The 26,281-nt window shown below is 35.4% G+C and overlaps 4 protein-coding genes and 1 long non-coding RNA gene across 6 annotated transcripts; 3 read left to right on the top strand and 2 right to left on the bottom strand.

Moving 5' to 3' along the window:
- Nucleotides 1-550: 550 nt before the first annotated feature.
- Nucleotides 551-2,013, top strand: LOC140786727 (uncharacterized). The gene is made up of 3 exons (XR_012108692.1): nt 551-1,050; nt 1,142-1,791; nt 1,967-2,013. It is a non-coding gene; the product is annotated as an uncharacterized lncRNA (long non-coding RNA).
- Nucleotides 2,014-4,245: 2,232 nt separating this feature from the next.
- LOC140786726 (putative vesicle-associated membrane protein 726) lies at nt 4,246-7,108 on the bottom strand. The gene is made up of 5 exons (XM_073135352.1): nt 6,742-7,108; nt 5,106-5,247; nt 4,912-5,032; nt 4,715-4,777; nt 4,246-4,587 (listed from the first exon to the last, which is right to left on the bottom strand). The coding sequence occupies exons 1-5, from the start codon at nt 6,929-6,931 to the stop codon at nt 4,444-4,446; spliced, it is 660 nt and encodes a 219-aa protein (XP_072991453.1). The 5' UTR covers nt 6,932-7,108; the 3' UTR covers nt 4,246-4,443.
- A 944-nt stretch (nt 7,109-8,052) lies between these two features.
- Nucleotides 8,053-11,217, top strand: LOC140785676 (thioredoxin-like protein HCF164, chloroplastic). Its single transcript, XM_073133636.1, has 2 exons — nt 8,053-8,556; nt 10,806-11,217. Exons 1-2 carry the CDS (start codon nt 8,146-8,148, stop codon nt 10,974-10,976), a joined length of 582 nt encoding a protein of 193 aa, XP_072989737.1. The 5' UTR covers nt 8,053-8,145; the 3' UTR covers nt 10,977-11,217.
- A 1,914-nt stretch (nt 11,218-13,131) lies between these two features.
- On the top strand, nt 13,132-16,547 carry LOC140785847 (CDK5RAP1-like protein). The gene is made up of 3 exons (XM_073133910.1): nt 13,132-13,490; nt 14,345-15,399; nt 15,587-16,547. Exons 1-3 carry the CDS (start codon nt 13,168-13,170, stop codon nt 16,087-16,089), a joined length of 1,881 nt encoding a protein of 626 aa, XP_072990011.1. The 5' UTR covers nt 13,132-13,167; the 3' UTR covers nt 16,090-16,547.
- Nucleotides 16,548-16,904: 357 nt separating this feature from the next.
- On the bottom strand, nt 16,905-26,172 carry LOC140785848 (uncharacterized). Of its 2 annotated transcripts, XM_073133911.1 has the most exons (13): nt 25,720-26,172; nt 24,659-24,801; nt 23,800-23,916; nt 22,418-22,532; nt 22,151-22,288; nt 21,151-21,246; nt 20,945-21,058; nt 20,136-20,204; nt 19,638-19,708; nt 19,431-19,524; nt 18,035-18,160; nt 17,815-17,904; nt 16,905-17,172 (listed from the first exon to the last, which is right to left on the bottom strand). In XM_073133911.1, exons 1-13 carry the CDS (start codon nt 26,071-26,073, stop codon nt 17,074-17,076), a joined length of 1,626 nt encoding a protein of 541 aa, XP_072990012.1. In that variant the 5' UTR covers nt 26,074-26,172; the 3' UTR covers nt 16,905-17,073. The 2 variants fall into 2 exon arrangements, with proteins under 2 accessions (XP_072990012.1, XP_072990013.1); XM_073133912.1 differs by lacking the exon at nt 23,800-23,916 and having other exon boundaries at nt 25,720-26,162.
- Between the last annotated feature and the right edge of the window lie 109 nt (nt 26,173-26,281).

The raw sequence follows: 26,281 nt of genomic DNA on the forward strand, positions 1-26,281 counted from the left end.
CTCCACCAAAGAAGACTTTGCCACTAGATTCCTTGCGCTATGATTTAACTAAAAAAATAATAATTAATAGATTAGATTAAACAATTGGGTTGATTTAGAGAAATGGTAAATTAAATATTATAAGTAAAAAAAAGCTCAAAACTGTAATTCAAAATTGTTTGAGTCTATTTCTGCCAATTGAAAAACTTAGGATTTTTTTTGATACAATATTTGTAGTCCTAGGAAAAGAAAGAAAATGAGAAGAAATATTTTTAAAATAATTTTAATATCTTTGAGGGAACATTCCTAATATTATAATTTTGATAAACCTAGGGTGTAATATAAAATTATAAGCAAAAAGAAAGGAGTTGGGCATAAAAACTGGTTGTTTATCAGAAAAGGCTATTAAAATGTAGGTTGTTTTTTTTATTTTTATAGTTATCTTTCTAAAGACAAAGTCGGCGACTGTTAATTCGAATTGCTGACTTCAGTATAATGAGAGTCGGCCGTCGGCGTGACATAAAATCTGGACTTCTCTATTTAAATAGGCCAAGCGGTTGTAAGTTGTAACGGTCGTCATCTCTTCTTCTTCCTCCAAAACCCTCACTCAAGACGCAAGGAAACCAAACCCTAACCCTAACATTGAAATCCCTTTCCAACCTTTTCTTCCACCTTGATTCCATCTCCATCTCCCGATTCATCTATCTTCCAATGTGTGTCATCATCATAGAACCGGATTCTCCAATCTCTCCAAGAATTCTTCTTTTAATCTTTTTCCCCATCCATGGATTCCTCCATGGTTCATCTGTTTACCTTTTCTTGTACCTTTTCTCTCTCTTTTCTTTTTTTTTGTATAACCTTTTAGCCCGTTATTTCTGCCAAAAGAAAGAATTCAAGATCCTCATCACGCCTTCCTCATAATCCCTCGACTCCTTTAAAGAAGAGCTAAGCATTCGTGTTCCATTTACTCTTCTCTTCTTGGTGACTGCCATGTCGTCTACAATAGGAATCAGCAATTCTAGGGCACCAGATGCATATAATTTTGAACCTGGAGAGGGAATCCAACAGCAGGTATGCGGATTAGTGTATATTTCTTAGTTGTGTTTATCAAGATTCAAGAAGGCCAGCAAGATTTGGATTTCTGTATGTTTCTTTTGTTCAGGCTAATGTGCCGAAATATTCAAATGGGTATTCTTCAATTGTTGGAATCCAACTTGTAAATTGCCCTAGACCATTGGTCCTTCATTGGGGTGGCATCTCATAGTGGGCAGACGTGAGATCCTGAGCAAGTATGAACTAGGTCTATCTGGTACTTGTGCTTCTTCTTTTCTATTACTGTGTATCTCTTCTTCTTGTAGGAACTGGGCTCTTTCCAGATATACAAGAGAAATGCTTTGCAGACACCCTTCATATAAAGATTCTGGTTTTGTCACCATTCCAGATCAATTACTTTCATTCTACTTATGTGCTGTCTAACTCAATTCCAGAGAGGAGAAATATACTCCATGTCCATCGAATTGCAGGACCCCAAGATTGCTGCTATTGAGTTTGTTTTGAAGAAACTTATATCCTTAATCAGTAGCTCATATTACTGCTGCATTTTGGAACTAGTCTTTTCTATTTAATTTTCTAATTCCATTGGCTCTAGGTTTAAACTGAGCCAGGGGGGAACTTCTGGATCGATATTCCCAAGTTTGAGGCATTTGCTTCTCTTTCAACTTTATACCAAAGGATCTAGTTTTAACCAGAAGGCATATTTGATGATATGGGAAAGTAGAGGCAGACCAAGGAGTTCACCCCCAGGAGGAGAAGGTTTGCTAGTCACCAAGAATCACTTTCATTTCCATTGCATAGTACGAATTTTGAAGTTACTCTTTCTTCATTGAGAAAAGGAATATTTGGTTTCTTATAGCTGATAGGACGAGAACTAAGGATTGAAGATAGTTGTCTGTGTGCTAACAGGGACACTCTGTATAAATTTATGCAGGAAGATTTTGAAGCTGCTTTGAAAGAGTTGCAAAGAGAACTAGGGTGTGAAATTAAACTTTTTAAAATCAGAGAAATCTGCCTTTAGAACCTTTTTTATTTATGCAATACTATGAAACAAAACGTCAATTATATAGAGGGTAGGGTGTAAGATAAAAACTTTACCAAAATTATAAAAGAAATTATAATACAATATTATTGAACCAAAAATTCAAATGGGTCCCTGTATAAATGACAAATTAAAAATTTGCATATAAAACCCCATAATTATGCAATATTATGAAGCAAAATATCAGCTAATTATAGGGTGAGATATGTAAAATTAAGATATTATGCATTTAAACCCTGCATTTAATAGAATATTGCAAATCAAAAAATTCGTTTTTCAGGGTGTTAATTGAAAAAAAAGAACATTAGCATTTTAAACCCCATATTAATGTAATGTCATTGAAATAAAAAATTAATTATATAGGGTGTAAAATGAAAAATTAAGATATTTGCATATAAACCCCATAATTATGAAATATTATGAAGTGTAATATCAGCTAATAATAGGGTGGGAAATAAAAAATTAACATATTTTGCATTAAAACCCTATATTCTTAATTATTATAAAATATTGCAAAACAATAAAAATTCTTTTTTCAGGGTTATAAATGAAAAAAAAGAACATTAGCATTTTAAACCCCATAATTATGCAATATTATGAGGCATAATATAAGTTAATAATAGGGTTGGAAATGAAAAAACAATAATATTTTGCATTTAAACCCCATAATTATGCAATATTATGAGGCATAATATAAGTTAATAATAGGGTTGGAAATGAAAAAACAATAATATTTTGCATTTAAACCCTCTATTTATAAAATATTGCAAAATAAAATAATTCCTTTTTCAGGGTTTTAAATGAAAAAAATAGCATTAGCATTTTAAGCCCTATATTTATGTAATATTATTAAACGAAAATTTTAATTATATAGGGTGTTAAATGAAAAAATTAAGAAAATTTGCTTATAGACCCATAATTATGCAATATTTATGAAGCGTAATATCAGATAATAATAGGGTTGGAAATGAAAAATTAACATATTTTGCATTAAAACCCTATATTTATAAAATATTGCAAAACAATAAAAAATCTTTTTCCAGGGTGTTAAATGAAAAAAAGAACATTAGCATTTAAAACCCCACAATTATGCAATATTATGAGGCGTAATATGAGTTAATAATAGGGTTGGAAATGAAAAAAAACAATATTTTGCATTTAAGCCCTCTATTTATAAAATATTGCAAAATAAAATAATTCCTTTTTCAGGGTTTTAAATGAAAAAAATAACATTAGCATTTTAAGCCCTATATTTATGTAATATTATTAAACGAAAATTTTAAATATATAGGGTGTTAAATGAAAAATTAAGAAAATTGCTTATAGACCCATAATTATGCAATATTTATGAAGCGTAATATCAGCTAATGATAGGGTTGGAAATGAAAAATTAACATATTTTGCATTAAAACCCTATATTTATAAAATATTGAAAAACAATAAAAAATATTTTTTCAGGGTGTTAAATGAAAAAAAAGAACATTAGCATTTTAAAACCCCATAATTATGCAATATTATGAGGCGTAATATAAGTTAATATAGGGTTGGAAATGAAAAAAAACAATATTTTGCATTTAAGCCCTCTATTTATAAAATATTGCAAAATAAAATAAATTCCTTTTTCAGGGTTTTAAATGAAAAAAAAATAACATTAGCATTTTAAGCCCTATATTTATGTAATATTATTAAACGAAAATTTTAAATATATAGGGTGTTAAATGAAAAAATTAGGAAAATTGCTTATAGAGCCATAATTATGCAATATTTATGAAGCGTAATATCAGCTAATAATAGGGTTGGAAATGAAAAATTAACATATTTTGCATTAAAACCCTATATTTATAAAATATTGCAAAACAATAAAAAATTGTTTTTCCAGGGTGTTAAATGAAAAAAAAGAACATTAGCATTTTAAACCCCATAATTATGCAATATTTTGAGGCATAATATTAGTTAATAATAGGGTTGGAAATGAAAAAATACAACATTTTGCATTTAAACCCTCTATTTATAAAATATTGCAAAATAAAATAAAATTCTTTTTTCAGGGTGTTAAATGGAAAAAAAGAACATTAGCATTTTAACCCTATATTTATGTAATATTATTAAACGAAAATTTTAATTACACAGGGTGTTAAGTGAAAAATTAAGAAAATTTGCTCATAGACCCATAATTACGCAATATTATGAAGCGTAATATCAGCTAATAATAGGCAGGTTACATCCACGTTATAAAACATTATCATGTTTATTTATACAGGAAAGCAGCAAAATGAAAAATCAATATGATATATAGTGTAACAATTAGGCGATGATACGAGAATCTAGACGGCCTTCAGTGCGGTAAGGAGTTGTATTTATGCACATTATTAGCAATTGAAGCCATGGCAGACAGACATGACAATGATGAGGATTAGAGCGATGAGAATGCCCAAGACGACAAGCTTTATCTTCATATTCTGGAACCACATCTTCCTCCTCATCTTTGTACCCTGCTGCCTAAAATCTTGCGCCTACAAAGGAAACAACGAACTCCATACTTCATATAGCATTGTTACAAGTGATATATCGTGAGGGAATGTGCAGAATTGATGCAGCTCATCCATCAGAAAATGGTGCATTTGAGATAATCTAACAAACCTGCGAGCGAAGATTCTCTGTTTTGTCAACAAGGAGCTCAATTTTCTCGCCGCGATCTAGTACCTGAAAATAGTGTAGATTGTGTATCGTGCGGACTCCAAACAGCAATTTACCCATGAAACAAGGGAGATGCACCAATATACATCTAATAGGTAATTTCTCAAGAGATACGCAGCAGAAAGGATGAACAGCTATACCTTCTCAATGTTTTCCATCATGACTCCTTTAACATCTGAAACCTGAGCCTTCACTTTCGCTAGCTTGCTGACCTCCTCAGGGTGATTGGCACAATATTGCATGTGTTCTTTCAAATTTGGCCTGGAATATTTGATCAGTATTTGATGAAACCACAAACCACAGGTAATCTGAACAGCATACAAAGGAAAGATACCCATATTCTCGGTTGAGGCTGTTGGCAGCGGCACTTTCAGCTTTTCCTCCTCCGTATCTCTTGGTGAAATCTTCCTTAATCCTCTCCAGAAAGGCAATTGAAATTTGTCGTCCAGCTGACTCAACTACAACCACACAGTATGCTACGAGACCGAAAGACGTAAAATTAGACACTAAGTGTACTTTTTCACTTGGCAGAAAGAATAACTGAAACCACTTCACATCAAGGAAGGAATCTACCGGTGAAAGAGATTAATTTTAAAAGAGAAAACAAGGAAAGACTACAGATCTCCCAGTTCTTTGATTAAAGGTTGTGAAACCTACTGTGTAGATAGAGCATTAGCAAGATGTTTTCTTTTCATTGTCGTTAACAGAAATGGCTGCGGAACTATCATGATATCTCAGATATGAGGCTACATATAAAGCCCTATTAACATCTCGCTTCAAGTACATGAATGATGAAACAAGAAGCTAATACGGGCACAAGAAAAAGATGAAGCGGTCTTGCGGAAAGTAAGCAACAGCAGGACAATCATATCAAGTAAGTAACCATTTCGACAAGAAGTCTGTTATGATGCACTATTAGCTGAATGCCTTTAGATTTCAGACTGTTGGTTGATATGCCAAAGTATAGATTTCATAAGAAGCACCTTAATATCGCACACAATACGTTCATAACATATTAATATCAAAATACAAATTGCGGATTAACTGGGGCACAATTAAGTCTCTACTTCTATCAAAAATTAATATCAAAATTGAAAAGCTCAATTTTTCTGAAAGGAAAAAACTACAGCAATATCAAATGCCATCAGAATTATACTTTCAATACATAAGAAGACTTCCAACACAAATTCACCTATAAAGTCATAGATATGAATATTAAATAAAAGATGTGGATACTAAGCAAATCCTGAGCAGCGAGACAGGAATTCCAGAACTGAGGTATCATTAATATTGGTGCACAGAATAGCACGATAAACTTAACAGAAAGGCAAATTTAAGCCCTAACCGTTTCCTATTCTGGAACAAATCTAGAGTAAAGAAGCCTATCTTTACCTTGGATAAGTCTTTCATTATGGTGTGCATAACATAGTTTCCATTTGTCAACATAAAGCTAAAATATGCAAGCATGACGCTGAGATTTACCGATATATGATCCAAAACACAATGCAGTGAGTCGGGTTGGATCAATGCAAGTCCACCATCTAGGTATGCGACTAACCTAACAAAATTCGTTCATGAATAGGCGCCACTGGTACCTAGGAAGCTGTTCAAATTTCATCAAAATTGCAGGAGTAGCACGAATGCAACGTTGAAAAATAAAAAAATTTACGTTAACAATTCAAAGATCCAACGAGACAAACAATGTTGAGATAAATTCTTGAAGCTCTCTTAGAAGAGATGCTATCATGTCAATCAAAATGAATCCCATTCTTCCAACGCATGCCATCAAATTCAAATCCTATCAAATCCAAACCCTAGAACCGCGCAACGATCAACCAAGAAACACGCATTTCCCACCAAAAAAAAAAAAATATATATATATATATACCACAGAATCAAAGACCAACTATATAAACAAGAACAAATAGACGAGAAGTTGAGAGAACGAAGAGGAGATCGGAGAGACTCACTGTATCCATCCTCGACGAGGTAATTGAAAATATGGCCGTCGCAGTTGTATGTGAATCTATTGTTGCTCGGGGGGAGCTTCTGCAAGCATTGGGATGCGATCGTTTTGAAGTTTCCGGTGAATTCCGTATACTCGGCAAGGATCACCACCCCTCTCGCCACGAAGCTATAGATCAGCGTCTGCTGCCCCATTGAGATCTCGAAACCCTAACCCTAACCCTAACTCTAACCCTAACCCCAATTCTTATATTTTCGAGGGGGTGGAGAGGAGAGGAGAAGGGAATGGGGGTGGCGGAGGAGGAGATGGCGAGCGAGAAAGAAGACGGGAGAGTTTATATTATTTATTTATTTGTTTAAATGACGAAGGGTAGAATGGGTAAAACGGTAGTACTAAATCCTAAATAGAGAACGGATTTGGCGGAAGCCAGCTATTCTGAGATGAAGAAAGCCATTCCTTATGGGAGAAATAACAAGAACGCCACTGGGTTTAAATAGTTCTTGCTCGATTGATGCATGATTTGTTATGGTTCCTTAATTTAGGGGTGTCAAAAATTAAAACAAAACTTTAAGATGACATAAGCTCATAACTCATTAGGTTTGCTGTAGTTAATAAAATATAATTTTTATTTTGGATTATTACATATTCCAACCCGTGAGAATGAATATTTACAAGGGAAGCCCACAGCAGCACAATTCATTGTTCGTAGGAGAGGAGGACCATAAAAAACTGCCGCCCTCCTCACCATGCAAACCACAAATAAAATTGAATAAGCACATTGGCTTAGCTAAGAAAATAGAGGAGTAGCTTAGCCTCCTTGCTGCTTTCGTCTTCTGCTACTACCACCTTTGACGAGATGCGAGCAAAAGGAGAGTGAAAGAAGGTGAAACCCTAACTCCGCATCTTGTTGGAGATTGGGAAGGCTTACCCTCTGGATAGTGCTAGAGTGGTTAACAGAGAGCAGCTGAGCTTGAAAAGGGGAGAGAGAGAAGAGTGAGACATGGATCACTCTAGGTAAATGTAACAATTTGTGTTGGGTCATGATATTACAAATGTTAATATGACATGTTTAATTAATGAGTTATATAGATCATAAACAGGTTTGGGTGGTAGATGTTACTGAAATTTATATTAGTTATTCGGATTAGATACACATTTTTTTTTAATTATAAATATTTTTTTATGTTATTAACAGGGTTTTTTTTTCATATTATAAATTAATTGTTTTTTGGTATTATAAATAAATTATTTGGGTCATAAATAAGTTATTATATTATAAATGAATTAGCAGCGCGGGTCATATAGAGGTAGAGGTGAAACGGATCGGATTAACTTCGACGTGACCGACCGAAGTCGATATTGTTCACTACAAATACCGCTGATTGCGTCTTCCTCCTCCGACGAGCAAATGGGAGTCGCTCCAAAACCACCTGTCATCTGCTGGAAATGGCCATGGAATCCCAACCCAAACCCTAATCCTAGCTCTAATTCTAATCCTTGTGGAAACCCTGATCTCCCATGGCTCTTCAAATCCCTACGAAGCCTTGGCTCGCTCACCCAAGGCTTCCTCATTGGCGACGATTCATGGCGGAATCCTAATGCGGCGCCTTTATCGAGGGAGGAACAGGGAGAGGCGGAGCACCGAGCCCTAGCGACGGCGTTGGCGAGCGGGAAGGGGGCCACGGTGGTCGAATTCTACTCCCCCAAATGCCGGCTCTGTAACTCCCTTCTCGATCTCGTGCTCGATCTCGAGGCCAGGAACTCTGATTGGGTTAGTTTTGTGCTCGCAGATGCGGAGAACGAGAGGTGGCTTCCCGAGGTTAGGGTTCTCTCTTGAGGCTTTTGGTATGAAGTTTTGATTGAGAAAAAAGATTCTATAGGTCAGAGAGTGGGAATTAATTGGTACAATTAAGATTTTTTTTTTTATAATCGAATCGTTATCTTATCTCAAGTATCTGCTCTACCCATATATGTTAGACGAATCACTTACTATTTCGGAAACTGCTTACTTATTGCCTTGATTCTTAAACCAATGATCATGTTCTTGCTTTGCTAATCGAATTGCCTGCTAAATCACATCTCTTGATGTTTTGGTATCATCATCTATTCATGTGGATGGATGGGAGAACATGTTGTATAGTTATGTGAGAGTAAATCACAAGATTGAGATGATAAGCAGTGTAGTTTTGGCTTGCAAAATTAGCTTCTTTGGATTTTCTGTTTAATCGAAGGATTAATCGTATATATTATTATATATCACTAGATCTTATGATCAGTATGGGTTTAGAATTGAGGACTTTGTAACTTTCGCCTTGTTGAGGGTGATATAGAAGAGAGATGATATTATGTTGGTAGACATTCAAAGATCCAGTAGGAGTAAGCTAATCGTTAGGGAGAACCAGAGAACTGCTATTTGAAATTTCAAGGGTTTTTATCCTAGTCTTTTGCACATTGAGTTGAAACTTGTCTTAATAGTGTTTTCTCCGTCATGGTCGTGGTTACATATTTTGATGAGGAAGTACAGCAGAATGCTGAAAATGTGATGGAGATGCTTTTGGTTCTTTCCTAGTTACCTACATCTCTGAAGCACTTATAAGCAAACAACAAGGGACAGTTCTAGGAAAAAATGATAAGCTGCCTGAATGTTAACTTGTTAAGTGGTGACTGCATCCTGCTTGTAGTATTTGATGGTTTGTTCTTTTTAATGAAATTTTAACTCTACTGACAATATTATGATATGCAATATGAAATCTTGGTGATCAAGAACTAGATCTGAAGCAGTTATAAGCAAACAACAAGGGGCAGTTTTAGGAAAGAAAGGATAAGCTGCCTGAATGTTAAGTGGCGACTGCATTGTTCTTGTAGTATTTGATGGTTTGTTCTTATAATGGAATTTAAATCTACCAACAATATTAACGATATGCAATATGAAATCTTGGTGACCAAGAACTAGATCTTATTGTTTAGGCTGTTAATTTGTTTGTGTGTTGTATTATAGTGGACAGTTGCACACTCTTCCCTTATTTATGGAAAATCTTGGCATACATGTTCAATGAATGCATGAGTTAGGGCAGGAATATATCTTACACTACAAATCTCCCTGGAGAGACTCCTTCCTTTACTCTCTAGTCTCTACCCTTGCTTGCTCTTCTTTCCTGTATAGACTCTATCTTCTACTTTCTTTTGTTTACTTCTTATTGCCAATTTCTTCCATCATCATCTATTGTCACTTTGCATTTGCCTTTTCTATTCAGGAAATGTTCTTAATTTATGGGCAAAATCCATCTTGTCTTGACAAGTGCCAAATGAATGGCATAACTTTGCTTTATGTTTCAAGTTACTTTTACATGCATTCAGTTATTGCTGGAATCTTAAAAAACACGATTAAGATGCTGCTATATGATTTCATTGCTTTAGCCGCCATGCTACTGCCTTTCCTAGTTCATAAATTGTAAATTTAACTGCATAAATATGTATAATTTTCTTACTGTCATGTCTCTTGATGTTCAACTCATCAAGTGTTTTAGTCATATTTCTTTTCTCTCATTCATTTGACTTGGAGGTTTCTTGTAAATTTGATAGTTTTAAGGTTTAGATCTTAGAAGACAAATACTTGGTGGATGGTGTCAGTGGGATAATATTCTTTAATTGTAGGTGTTCTGTGCTAAAGTAGCATGGAGCACCTAAAAATGATAACTGAACATCTGAACTCATTTAGCTCAACAAAGCTGATGGTTACTGATAATGACCTATAGAGAGCTTTCCTTGCATTGCTGTTAAATTTGTAATTGTTTGGTTTATGCCCTTGTTGAGAGTTTATCAGAGGAAAGTGCTTATCACTACTTGCAGCGATTGCTTGAACCTTATTTATTCTCTGAGAAAGTTGTTACGATTTTACTCTTACATTGGGCTACATCATTTTCTATTTAGTTCTTCAAGGTTACTCTCTCTATAATAGTGATTGACCAATTCGCCTTACATCACCATTTTTGAGTAAACCTATATAAATGCAAATGATTGAAATTCAGGTTTTTGAAGATTTAATTTGTTATTGTGAACTGCGTGCAGCTCCTCCATTATGACATAAAGTATGTTCCTTGCTTTGTGCTTCTGGACAAGCATGGAAGGGCTTTGGCGAAAACGGGAGTTCCAACCAGCAGGCTGCATGTTGTCGCAGGCCTTTCTCATCTTCTCAAGCTCAAGCAACCCCCTCTACACAAAAGAAAATTTTCACCATGATGGGATCTTCTCCAAAACAACTTGAAGAGTCTGAACTCACAGAGTGATGATCTTCAGTCCACATTCTGCAAAAGGATCGAAATTATGTTTATTTCCCGTGCCCCTAGCTTCCTCAGTGGTCGCTGCAAGCCGCAGTCTGGTTTCTCTTATTCCAGTTATTTGTCCTTGATCTTCTTTGCTTATATATTAGTCATATGATGCAAAGGATCATCGAGTATATGATTCAATTAACTGTTGGACATTGCTCATCTAAAATTAGTTAACTATGCATGTGAGCAACATAATAGGCAGAAAATTTTGATCACTTACGACGATCTAAAATTTATACTTCAAATCGTTTTTATTCGTCTACTTTGACAAGTGAAAATCTCTTGAAATTGAGTCATCCCTTATCTAGGAGTATATTTCAAGGCCTTTTGGATTGCACGTTATTCTTTAACCCTTCTCTTTCAAGTTTTTACTCTTGATTAACTATGATCATACCTCTCCCCCTTTCTTTCGCCTATGTTTTAGTGGTATAGACAAATTATTGCACTTCTCTCTGTACTACTTACACGGTCAAAGTGATGTGCTAAAGTACTATCGGACAATATTTTTTTTCTCTTTTCCTAAATTTGTTAAATTTAAGCGGAATTTGTCTTCTCTTTACCAAATATTAGAATTTTCTTAGGATATTAGTTTATGCACAATAAAAATTCTCACTGTTGTTCTCACCTCATGGTCATTTTGGTGTACAAATAAGGGTAAATTATAAATCACCACTAAATGGCTATGACTCAAATTAATTTTTTAAGTTTTATTTGTATTACTTTACCTCTATATATTCTAGACTCTAAACTAATGTAAAAACTAACCGACTATTAATTAAAATCATCAAACTACCATAATGCTCCTATGATATTAATTATTCTATTGCTTGAACAAAAATGAAATATTTAAAGGGAGTTTATGGTGAAATATTTCATTTATGATTATATATTTAAATGGAGGTATATGGTGACAGAGAGATGATAATTAAGATTTGAGACTTATAATTTTAAGATAGGAGAGTTTCTTTTTGTATGGTTTTGATCAATAAATCTAACAGGACCTAGCCCACTTCTCTTCTCTCTCTCTCTCTCTCTCTCTCTCTCTCTCTCTCTCTCTCTCTCTCTCTCTATATATATATATATATATATATATATAATAGATTTTCTTGTAGTTTGTTGTAATTTTGAAAAATGGGATGTGGTCAATAAATTTAGTGGGAGGAGAGGACAATTCTAATATTTTGATGTCTATTTTAATGAAAATATCTCTCAAAGTATATTTTTGTAATTTATGATGCTTAAGTTTACATAAAAAATATAACAGTCTCGCATTAGTATAAGACCATATGGGTTAAAATGATATAAATGAAAGTTGATCAATGTAGTTTAATTTTAAATATAACTAGTTGAGGTAATTTATAATTTACCTAATAAATAATTAAAAAAGATACTAGAAACATGATATTATGAATCTCAGAAATCTCATCCCTAGCATTCATCCTCTTCAATCCACCTATCCCACCTTTGTCCAAAAGATTATTCCTCTCTCTCTCTCCTCCTCTCCACCATTAAAAGTCTGGGATCCTTAATTAATTCTTGTTTTATATATACTAATTGTCTATAAATTTTAATAATTATATTATAAATTCTTATATATTTAGAAAATCAATACGGATATATTTAATATCCCATTCATACCGGTTGTTTTACTCACCCTAATTTAATTTACTATCCGACCACTATTCTTATTCGAAGAAAAAAATGAATACATATATAATTTTATCACTATCTTATCCGTTTTCACTCATAACTAAAAGTCATTTACTCTAATAAATAAGTTTATAACTCACTTATCTAAGTACAATATTTAGTGTACAGATCTACGATGATTAAAAATACTAGCTTAAATCTTTATATCTTTTTGTCACTAATAAATCTCACAAATGACCTCAATTGAAGAAATCTTCATACTATTGAAGGTTTTAGTACCTTTCTCGAATTGATTCAAATCCCCACCTGTTATTAAGTCGGATCTTGGCCTTCCTCAGTCCGATAACTAGAGCAAATTCGGATCCTGATTAGATCCGACAAGACTCCGATTTTGATACCATTAGATATATTTAGTGAGCCCTGACGCTTCCTCTTTTGCTCTCTCGACGGCCATGGCTTCTCTATCTCCTCTTCCCTCTCTCTTCGCCCAACCCTCCTCCTCCATCCGCATAAATCTTTCACTCCACCGATGCGGACGCCTCTCTCTCGTCTTCTCCAGACCCACCTCTTCTTCCATCTCCAAACCCCAGTCTCTTCGACCCACCTCTTCTTCTCTTTCTTCTCCTACTCTAAATCCCCTTCTCAGGTGCTTTTCTGTTGCCCGCTCTCCTGTTTCCACCTCCATTGAGTTCTCTTCCAAGAGGAATGCTTATGTGAGCCCACATCGCCGTCTTCTTTGCTCCGCCGCCGCGGTGTCCGCCGAAGCCCTGCAAGAGTAAGCTCTTCTGCTTGCACTAGTAGATCGTGCGTTGAATAATTGAGGGTAAATTTGATGTATTTTGATGTGAATTATGGGGTGTTTTGGGGAATTTATCTTATGGAGTTATGGGGCAAGATTGATGGACAAGAGCGAAGTAATGTTTATATGGATACTGTGTTAGCTGTAGGGGAATTTGTGATTATATAATAGTTTAGTTAGAGAACCCCCAGCGCAGCTTGGTGGATGCGGAAAGCAACAAGAGCAAGCTCTTTTCTTCTTATTCTTTTGGCTAATTGAGCATAAAGTTGAGTTCTTTGATGTGAATCCATCTCTGGGTCTATTTAAGTATATAAGTAGAAGACTGTGTGTTGTTCTCGGAATTTGTTTACGATTTGATGGATAAGTGCTTGGAAGTTTCTACGGAAAAAAGAGAGTCCATAATATCTATTGTTGGCATAGGTAACCAAAATCTTGAAATGGGCTCATCTCTCAAACTTGCAACTAACTATGATGCTACATTCGGTGTTATGGTAGTCCTCAATCTTATGTCATGCATTAAATAAACTCAGTAGTGATTGCGAGATCCAGATTATAGGACCTATTGATCAGTTTATTGAACTGGTTAACTGAAGTTTTAAAGTGGCTCCAGAAGTTATTACCTTCTTTACTTTATATATGGTTGACTGACACTTCGTATCATGAATTCTAAACGATTGACTATTTTTTTTTTCTATCCATCAGATTTATGACTTCCTATCTCTATTTTTTCTGACTCTCTCCTTGTTTTAATTTGATAGAACATGTTGAATTGGTTATATAAAATCTTAAAACAACGATTTTACTTTGCCTTATGTTTATGCTCTATTCAGACTACCATCAGCTTCCGAAAGTATCAGCAAAGGCCGCATATACCATGAGACATATGGATGCCAAATGAATATAAATGACATGGAGATTGTGCTTTCTATCATGAAAAATGATGGATATGGAGAAATAGTTGGGGATCCTGAAAGTGCAGAGGTCATCTTTATCAACACCTGTGCCATCCGTGATAATGCTGAACAAAAAGTTTGGCAAAGACTCAACTACTTCTGGTTTCTGAAAAGGGAATGGAAGAGTAATGTGTCTGTTGGAAGGTCACAGTCTTTGCATCCCCCGAAGATTGTCGTTCTGGGATGCATGGCTGAGAGGTTAAAAGACAAAATACTTGATGCAGATAAGATGGTAGATGTTGTCTGTGGACCTGATGCCTACAGGGATCTGCCTCGTTTGTTACAAGAGGTTGACTATGGGCAGAAGGGAATCAATACTCTTCTGTCTCTTGAAGAAACCTATGCTGATATTAGCCCAGTTAGAATCTCAAGCAATTCGGTAACAGCATTTGTCTCGATCATGAGGGGATGCAATAATATGTGCTCATTTTGTATTGTTCCCTTCACTAGAGGCAGAGAGAGATCTCGCCCTGTGTCTTCTATTGTAAGAGAAGTTGGTGAGCTATGGAAAGAAGGTGTGAAGGAAGTAATGCTTCTTGGGCAGAACGTGAACAGTTATAATGACGCTTCAGAGGTTGAGGATTTGGAGCCAGGTTCAAATTGGAGGCTTAGTGAAGGATTTTCGAGCATGTGCAAAGTTAAGAATATGGGATTGCGATTTTCCGATCTTTTGGAGCGACTATCCACAGAATTTCCTGAGATGCGGTTCAGATTTACTTCTCCACATCCAAAGGATTTCCCAGATGATCTACTATATCTAATGCGAGATAGGTATAATATTTGCAATAGTGTTCATTTGCCAGCTCAAACAGGAAGTACTACAGTGCTGGAGAGAATGAGAAGAGGTTATACTCGAGAAGCATACCTGGACCTTGTGCAGAAAATACGAGATATAGTTCCAGATGTAGGGATAAGCAGTGATTTTATATGTGGTAAGACTCATTAACCTTTAATCTGATTACTTTTTCAGAATGGCTAACTCTTTAAATTTAACATCGTACTAGTTAGTGTTTTTTTATGTTTTTGATGGATGTGCATTTATACTTTATACATACATTCTACATTTTTCTTTGTGTAATCAATTCTGTCAAATAATTAACTTTTCTGTTAATTTGGCAGGCTTTTGTGGAGAAACAGAGGAGGAACATGCGGATACTCTGAGCCTTGTAAGGGCTGTTGGTTACGATATGGCATATATGTTTGCCTACAGCATGAGGGAAAGAACTCATGCTCACAGGAATTATGCCGATGATGTCCCTGAAAGTGTCAAGCAGAGGAGGCTGACTGAACTCATTGATGTGTTCCGTGATAGCACAGGGCAACGTTATGACTCTCAGGTTGGTACAGTCCAACTTGTTTTAGTTGAGGGACCCAATAAAAGAGCTCCTGAGACTGAGTTGATTGGAAAAAGCGATAGGGGTCACAGAGTCTCTTTTCTTAATGCCCCTGTGCCTCACTCATTTGAAGCTGATGGATTACAAAAACCAGAGGTTGGAGACTACGTGGAAGTTAATATTACAAGATCAACAAGGGCATCACTGTTCGGAGAGGTGCTTGTGCGTACAAGCTTGAGCATATTTCACAAAAATGGTTCATCAACTTCTGTTACAACCAGGACTTGAAGCAATCACATTGGCATAACTCCTTAGTGGAATGAAGCTAAGCCACGTGTCCTGGTGATCTTCATCTAATTCAGAAGAAGCAATCACGGTGCATATGCAAAGTTGTTTTTGGAAGATGCACCTAACTGATGGGTTTTGACTCTGCTGTTCTGTTCTGCATTCTGATGCTAGAATGACGTGAAGCTTATCCTTTCCCGGTATCTTGAATTCATAGCAGTTAAAGCATTCAATAGAAAGTGATATTAACTTCGATTAGGTTATTCCTATAATTTTCACACTGACGTGTTGTTTGCACTACTTGTTAACCCTCCTCCATAAGCCCCTTTGAGATCTTTTTTTGTTGTTGGTAAAATCTAAGTCTCATGCTGGTTACCTTTGATTTAAAGTTGTATCTGACTACAGTCAGTAACTCTGTCCTTGGATGCTGTTTACAGAAAGGATACTAGCTTCAGATACAATGCAGTGTAAGATTGGATGTACGAGTAAATGTAGAATGTTGCAAAGATATTAGATAGAAAGATACAATTTTGTGTGATTATTATTTGAAGAAGGCTTCGCGAACTGGTGTTCCAAACAAGATCTTGCAACTAATAAGGCATACTTTCGAACATCTGATCTGCATGGGCAGATTGATGTGCTTCTGCGACTAAGTCTCCAGAATAGCACAATTCTTCCCAACTGTAGAGATCATCGCGAAGAATTTTTAGATAAACGATACCATTTAATTAAATATTCTAGATAGTAAATCACAGTTGAAAATAGTGCCTCTCTCTCTCTCTCTCTCTCTACAATCAACAGAATAAGAACATCAACAGTTGCATTGGGTAAGGTACATCTAAAATGCTTGCTGATATAGTTATGGATATGTACATTAGAGTGAGTATCCTGTGACAAAAACTCACAAGCAGACTAAAACTGTACAAATTAGCCAATCCGATAGCATAGAAAAGCAAAATTTACAGCCCTGACAAGCAGAGTGTAGGACTAATGAACGGCAGCCACGTGTTGCCTCAATGGAGTGAGCAATCTTGCAAGAGGAAGGGGTACATGTGCTCTGATTAAAGTACCATTCTCCATGTAATCCTTCAAAAGGTTATGAAAACATACAATATCAACATATGCAAAGTATTTCTTCAGATACACAGTACTAATCTGAACTAAAGAAAGGAAAATAACAAGAAAACCCTCTAGCACATCATTGCTTCTCAAGAAACTAAATTAGAAAAATGTCGCGTATACAAAATGCAAGTAAGGAATAATCAGAGACAAAAACTAATACAATAAATACAGATGGGAGTGAGGACCAAACAAAAGCAGCTGTTGTAATGGAATTATGACATGAACAACTTGCAGGTATACGGCAAGCATTAGCTGACAAGGTGAAGCCATATGGGCAGGTGTAAACCAACAAAAATTGTCATGACCTGGATCCATCCCTCATTATTCGTGAATCTCGTAGATTCTCTCACCGAAGTAATAAAGAAAGTTTTCACATTTTCCTACATATCTTAGTCTTATCCATGCCTTATTCCAATATTAAACAGTGACTATGTGAAAGAAGTCTATGTGGATAGATGCAGTATCCAACTAGTATTATATCAGACAATTATCTGATAAGGGCACCACTAATGTGATAAAGCATCAGCGCTTCAGTCTAGTGCCTATAAGCTGTTCAAATTGCTTCATCCAAATGAAAATATTTGAAGGTTCAAGCATGATACTCACAGTTTCTTCTACCACCCCAACCTGATGTATGTTATTGAGTAGCTCCCCTTTGTCATATGGAACAAAAGCTTCAATTGGTACCAATGAATCCTGCTTAAAGCATTTGAAGGTAATCTAGCAGTTATGAATTTATCACAATTCACAACACACTGAGGATATACAGCTAAACCACACGTCCACAAATCTTAGAAAACTAAGCATATGGCAGAGCATCTAATACCTTCAATTTAGCTTGAACCGTGTTGCAGAATTGTTCTAGACCATCACCAGTCATGGCTGATATGCATATTACGCCTTGTTGTTCTGCTTTATCTTTTACTCTAAGAGGATCATCAGTCTTGTCAACCTACAGTAAACATAGCATAGTTATAGTCATATATGTTTTTTAAGGCAATCATAACCTTTGAATTTTCATTACAATCCATGACATTTAGCTAGCATGTTGAGTGTACTATTTAAGGATAACTTGAAAGACAAACAGCTTAGCGTGTCATCACATGCATATCATCACAAGCAATTGACTTCAATACTGCACAGGACACTTTAAAAGGTAAAGGATCACAGCAAGGCTAGACTAAATCATTGCAAAAGTACACTTGTGGCCTTGTTTAACCCTCTATCATCCTCAAGATCCCATCCACTATTACCATAAATGACATGTACAGAGAAATCACATACTGCTGACAGATTCTCCACATAAAGACTTTGATATAAAGCTCCCCAATATAAAAGGGTTTCTCTTTAATACTTAATCATAGGAATTCATCAGCTTGGCATCTGAAGAAACCATCTTCAGAAGGGTTATAGAGGTGACTACTTGCTTTTTTTCCCTTTCTCAGTACCACAAAGTTGGAAGGAAAAGCTCCAGAGTCACAACTTCCTTTTGCAGGACACATCATGATATTGTATGTCCATTTAAAATATGAGTATCTTGGGACTATGGATACTCCAGCCTTTTAATAGTGAATTCCTATTGGATACAAACACTAATCACATACAATTGCTCAAATAATAAGAAATTTCAGGAGAGGTCTTTGTTCACAGGTGGAGGTTCATTTCATTAATTTTTTACTAGTAAAGGAAGTATCAAGTACAGTAACTCCTTCAAAAAGGTTAGACTGAATTGAAGGCAATCTTCTCTCTATTTCTTTACAGGATAAAGGTTGATGTGTTATAGATTGATATGATAGGTGGTCAACTTTTCAGTGTAAATATCTTGTTGTCAGTTGAATTGATGGATGCCAACTGCTAAATTTTATAGAGTAACACGATTCAGGAGAACATCAGGGTTGTAGATTTTTTGCTATGTGCTCCCTTTTCAATAAAGAAGCCAGATTGTTGCAACATTAATCTGCACTTTATGAAACAACACGAGTTTGTATGTTCGTACACTTATTGTATCCCACCATATTGTGTCCTGTAACTTGGTGTATTCCTATCTACTCATATCCAAGTATCCGCATCAATGGCTCATAGATGGTTATTATTTTATGAAGCTTCACATAATGTCCTTTAGATAAATGTGCTACCAGTTTGCCGTAACAATCTGTCAATATGTATCAGGGCATTACTAAAATACCAGAATTATAGGTTTTGTATTACTTCTAGAGTTCTACCTTATTCCATACAACCAACTTTGGAATTGATTCCACATCCAATTCTTCTAGAACTTTATCAACAGCATCAATCTGTTGCTGAGCCAGCGGATGGCTGGAGTTGACAATGTAAAGTATAAACTTAATTAGTAGGATGTCATATGCAGATTATTAAATCCAATAAGCACAAGTAATGATTGTCTTGAATCTACCATCTCAAATTTATACCTGATATCCACAACATGAACCAATAGTGACGACTCTGATATTTCCTCTAGTGTGGCTCTAAATGCAGCAACCTGAAAGAGAACTTTTTGATAGTTCAACGAGAACATGAACCTTCATATTACATGATACAGGATTTGAGGGGAAAATAAGATCACACAATTACCAGTAACAGCTCAGCACTGAAAAAAGGAGACAAAGATATTGAGAATTGTGATATCTATATAGTAGTGTCACATTTCATGGATGAAGTATTTATCTTGTTGACTTGCCAATATTGTCAGTTTTGGTTCTTGCCAAATATTTCATCAATCCATCTATATCTAGCTTGTATTGCAGCCTCAAGCATTTTAAAATTTCCAAATCAATACCTTTTAAATTTTGTAGAATTTTCTATATTCTTTAAACTTGTCAATATTTGATTTTCAGTGTTCATTCTCAAACCTAGATATAACAAAGAAAGTTTCAAGTAGAAGAATATATTTGAGTAAAATAACATACGAGTGTAGTGGGTAGCTTCTGAATGAATCCTACAGTATCAGTAAGAAGGAACTCGTTCCCATTTTTCATCTGCGAAGCACATTTGAAAGCAAGTCAGATTAGACAAGTGTCCTATTCAACCTGAAGAAAACCAAAATTTCTAGTTGGAAAATAAAACTGTGCAAATATGCATTTAGAAAACTTGACGTCCATTAAGAGAAAGGTGGAGAAGTGGGGTGAAACCAGGACAGAATTACTTGGGGATTGAATGACTCATTAGAACAGTTTAAGGAGTGAAAAAGTGAATGTACTAATTAACAGCCAAAGGACATGATGTTCAGTGCCAGAAGTGCTTTATACAAGTGTTGCCATGTACAGAAGTGAAGCCAACCACCAGCAGAAAGCTATTTACATCATCACCACAGCCGACAAAAAGCAGGTAGAAGAAATTAAGAAATGTTACTATTCTTTTACGCTTACATCATTATTCAAGCAGTGAAAACAAATGCCAATAGAATTAAAAAAAGAAGAAGAGGGAATATTTAGGATGTTGACAAGGTAAGTGATAATACATTGTCAAACCAGACAGAATTATCACAGCATAATGTTTGTTGTTAATTGCTTTGGTAATATAAAATCCAGTTAAGATTAATAAAAGTATAATAGTAAAACATTAAAACCAACATAGTATAAATTGTGCTTTCAGATATATGTTTGTTGCTATTGTCATTAAATGTGAGGTATTCGTTATCATAAAACCACTCTAGATACCGAGCTTTCAAGAAGGGATCAGAGATTGAGATATTTAACAAAGTATCACTAAAATATACCTGGACCCTCCTTGTTGTGGGATCTAGTGTTGCAAATAATTGATCCTCTGCAAGAACATTAGCTCCAGTCAAGCGATTCAACAGTGTACTTTTTCCAGCATTTGTATATCCCACCTGAATATACCGATTTAATTTAGTAATTTACAATGAAGAAATTATGTTACATAATGGAACTTCTCAAAACTATTCAGTTTCTATTGTCACACCAGAGACACAACAGGAACAGGAACTGATAGGCGACGGTTGCGGTACTGCTTCCGATGTTTCCGGACAGATTCCAATTCTTTTCTCAAAGCACTTATCTGTCAAGGATGCTTAAAGTTCAAAAAATGGAAGAAAGGTCCAAATGTATGGTGCAATTAGAACTTCAGTAAATTGAAAAGCTATAGCACAGTAAAACTTCCGACATTTGGCATGCAAATGGGTGCATCTGAGGAGAATAACTGATAGCCTGAAAGTTGTTCTTCTTTTCTCCCATTCTCATGGAATAGATAAAGATACGTAAATCCAAAAGCTCAACTAAATGTGATGCTTATCAGTTCAAAGGCTGAAATGTTAAGGATTCTTAGATGGACTCCAAGGAGTGAACTACACATTCATTACAATATCCAGAGGATCTGATTTGTTAAAGATGAGTCATAGGGCCTTGGTGTCCTCAAAATGATTCTCTGCAATTGGATTATGGCACAGTCTTCCAACTCAATATGTGACAGTTCAGGCTTGCTGGAAATAACAATAACATAAACTCATTGATGCTTACCAAAAATACAATTTTCCTTTTTTGTTTCCTCTAGAATGGGAAAAAAAAACCACAAGATGTCTAAAAATAATGTGCAACTAATGGGAGTGCCTCTTGTCTGTTTCTTCCCATGCCCTCTACAGTAACTATTAATCATCTTGGTGATGTTTCATGACATCCTTATCACCCTTCTTCTTTTTTTTATCTCTGCTTTGAATTTACCAGTATTCTTCAGTCTTCACCTAGTTAATGCTAGTCTTTTGTTGGTTTGTGTATAGTAAAAAAGTATCCATGTTTGAAAGTTCCCACTTCCCACAGCCAAACATGAAAGCATGTAGCTGAAGGAATATAAAACACAAACAAACCAACTCTTACATCCTCCACATATCAAAGTTGCAAATAATCATATAGTCTAGAGAGCACATTAAAAATTAAAAAGTTTTGAGTATGAAAGGTCAACGACTTACTTGAGTACGTAAGATACGCTTATCCACTTCAATTTGTTTCTCACCCATTCCCTTGACCTTGCCTCCTGCCTGACGTTCAAGGTGACTCCACATTTTCGTAAGCCTCGGAAGTTGGTATTCCATTTGTGCCAAAGACACCTACAAGGAAAATATGGTTATTAAATATTCAGATTTGGAATTAATCTCCTATTTTCATAGCATGAGTTGAATTCTCAATTTCACTTGAAATTTGATAGAAAAGTCAAGCTATAAAAAGCAAGGAGTTGCCTGTAAAGCTGCTTCATGTGTCGCGGCCCTTTGATTGAAGATATCCAGAATGAGAGCAGTCCGGTCACATACCCGAACACCTCCACCAAATGCCTTCTCCAAGTTACGCAGCTGTCTAAAAACCATATTCCAAATGTGACCAGGACAGAACTGGTATTTAGTTCTAGAAGCCCCAACTACTAGTTCAAGCATTACAAACATGTATGTGTAAATGAAAAATAGTCTGGTGTGTTTTATTGAAGGGAATACATAAATTGCAATTTGCAACTTCCTGTTAACATTGTAAACATACAGATAGGTTAAACAAGAAGAGAATATTTTATTTCACAACCAACGTTTTGCATTTATTATGGTTTGCAACTTTGAATCCTGCATTTTTCATTTAATGCTCAAAGTAGATCACCAGCAATTATGTTTGTCTGTTAGGAGCTTCCATGTTTGTCCTTTTCAACGAAGGTTTAGTATAATAACATTTATAACCATTATATATAGCAGTTTTCATGATTCCAATAACTCCATCATGATCTCCGGCTTGCCCTATGTCATCTGAGAGTCTATATATTCAATCGACTTCAACCCATGCCACAGTGATGCGTGACAAGTTTTAATTGTCAATCATCAATCAATCTGACATCATTGTCATGCAAACTCTCTTATTTTATCCAGAACTTTTATTCATCTTAACAGATTTTAGCATTTAGATTCAATGATTTATTTGAATATCAGAATTCATGAGAAAGACACCCATAAAGAACTCAAAGGCTGCACAAGAGGTCATTATAAATTTATTAGAGAAGTTCTGCTTAAATAGTAGAACAGGTTACCTGTATATATCAAATTATCTCATAGGTGACAATAATAGCAAGAAAGAAAAAATAGTTAAATACATTTTACCTCCTTATACTTATGCCTAAATCACTTTACTCCAATATACAATCTTTTATATCAAATCAATCCTTGTACTTCTAACTAAAGTGATATAATTAGATTTTTCATCCAACTCAACAAAATCTGCTTAAATTACTAAAATGCCTCTTTATATCAAATATAACAAATAAAATAAAATGATCAAAATATCCAAATTACCTTTCTCACTAATTAGTTTGTCTAATAAATATAAATGGGCATTTCAGTAATTTTGATAGAGCTATGTCATCTCAGATGGAAAATCTAACTATCTCACTATAGTCAGAAGTATAGGAACTAATTTGGTATAAAAAAATTATACAAGAGGGTACAAAGCATAAGTAAATGAGGATAAAATATATTTAACCTAAGAAAGATTACTTGCTTTGTTGCAAGTAAGTCAGATTGCAATGCACTTGAGAGCACAATCCAAATTTTTTTTTTCAGGAAAAATTTTTTTTGGTCATGAATCTTACCCTGCCGACAACTCATCATCAAATATTACAGTCTCGACATCAAGTGCATGAACTGCAGTCTTGATTTCAGCTACCTTGCCAGAGCCTATGTAAGTCCTAGGGTTTCGAGCAGCAAGCCTAATGAAAAGTCACTTTGACACTATCAGTTTATCACATTTCCACAATGAAAATGAATACCACCCAAACAAAGAGAATAGACAAAATTACAAAAAGAGTTCCTTAATTTTAATCAATATACAACAGTACAGTTCTATCTATAGTGATAAAACACCAGACAATCACATGAATAATCCTATAAGAAGTTCGACTAAAATTAACCATATTCAGTTGCAGAGCTAATATTCACCATCTGTTTTAAATCAGCCACCTGTCTAATATAATTTGTATACATTTTCTTTCACTAAGAAAGAGCTAATTAATATTTAGTGCATGCTGCGGCTGTTGCCTTCCATGTTACAGTATCTATATTTGTAGTTAAGAACTCCGAATCAACATGAATAAGTGGGGTCGAATATATATCTTATTCATGGATAAGTAAGCATAATCAGCCTTTTAGATAACTTACTAGTTTTCCTAAATTTCCATAAAATCCCTGACAGAAGGCAACTGAATACATGCCCTGAACCCTAAAGCTAAACTGCTAAAGGCAACAAGCCAGTTTCAATTGTAATAGTTACAGACTGACAGTGCAAGCTCATTTTATCATGATGTAACTATCCAAAATTCTAACAAATGGATGAAACCAAGTTCTTGATGTACAACACTTGATCTGGATTTCTGGAAGCGCCATACAAGTTTTAATGCAAGCACTAGACTAGTCAATAACAGATATTTATAATGAGTAACATATAGAACTTACTTTTGATAGGTTGAACCAACAACCAAAAGCCCAGCAGTGTCAGCCAACTGTGCCAGCTCCTTGAGTGATTCTTCAATACCAAAGTTATCACCTTCACTACCTTTACACTCCACTCCAACTAGGTATGCTTTTTCTTCAAATACCTATAATTTTAAAATGATACTTTTAAAAATAAAAGTAATTCAAGAAGTTCATGAAAGTGTCTCATTGTGTAGATTTTATCAACAAATCCCTGTTCGAGTTTTTGAATTCAGGGATATCTAATTACATTCACTGAACTATTGTTAATTTAAGTGAGAATATAGAAGGTACTATAAATTTGCAATTGTAGGTTCTGCTTTTGCTCAACAACAGCAACTACTCATTCTTTTCCATCCAACTCGTGCGGTAGCAGAATGACCAAAAAAGTTCAACTCATGCATGCTCATAGTGGTGACAAGAAGAAGATAAAAATCCCTGATATAAGTAACTCAAAGACAAAATGCAACCAACTCTCACAAATACGACGTGATAAAACTTAAAAAATAATATTCTCATAAAAACACAAATATTAGCATTGTAGGAATACAAAGATTCTATTGGTCCACATTTGGACCTTCCTCTCTTTTCACTAAGGAATAATCATTGTTCATCTATCCCAATAAATGGCAGTTAAATATCAGGAAAATCAAGTAATCCACAAAATGTGTCTGCTTGATCATCTCAAACATGCCGATAGTAACTAAAAATATAATCTAGATATCATTAAATTGACAAGCGAGTGATTTCAGAAATACCAAAAGTCCTCTATTACTAAAGAGCCTCAAGCTCGTGCCAAAACCATTCAAGTTCTAAACTTTTCACGACTTTGAGAAGAAATACAACTAAAAATCTAGCTTCCAAGATGAAGATTGATAGAGAACACATCAACAGCGCTCAGAAAGTTTTATGAACAAAATGCTTAACTGACTCCAAACTAGGTTAGGAGAATAGCAAACATACAATTTTGGGCAAGTAAAATAACCAAAACCAATAGTGGAAAACCAGAAAAGAAAATTTTGAAGGCAATTAGCAACACCGACCTCCCTCCCGTTACGCAACTTGAACCTATCTGCGCTGTTATCGCTACCCTCGGTTCGCTTCTTACTTCGGCCAGAACTCTTAGGAAGCGAGGGCGAGTCTATAACCCTATCTTCCTCCTTGGTCTCCATGGATAAGCCATTGACCCCAACATCGCCGCTTCCTTCGGCATCGAGCTCTACTGACTCCTTGAGGACTCCGACTCGATGGGTTCGGGTCGTCGATGGGGTTAAGGAGAGAGTAATCCAAGGGAGATGGTGGCAAGAGAGGGGATTAAGGTGGCGTGGAGATTTGAGAAGAGAGGTGGAAGGGTTTACTGTGGGAGGAAAGATGGAGCTAAAGCAAAAGGCTCTCATGGCGGATACCTCTCCCCTTTGTTCTTTGGAAGATGGAGCTTTATTGTTTATTTAAGAGGATGAGGGTGGCCGTTGTTGCAACGGCCACGTCACTTCGTAGCTAAATATCACACTAAAGACGGTGAAGGAGAATAAAAGCGTCGACGTCTTTAGTTGGGGTATATGATTATTGGTTGTGCCGGACTTCTCGATCGGCGAAGATTTTAGT

The sequence above is a fragment of the Typha latifolia genome, chromosome 4 (assembly GCF_019914945.1).
Source record: "Typha latifolia isolate L0001 chromosome 4, TyphaL0001v2, whole genome shotgun sequence".
Lineage (NCBI taxonomy): Eukaryota > Viridiplantae > Streptophyta > Magnoliopsida > Poales > Typhaceae > Typha > Typha latifolia.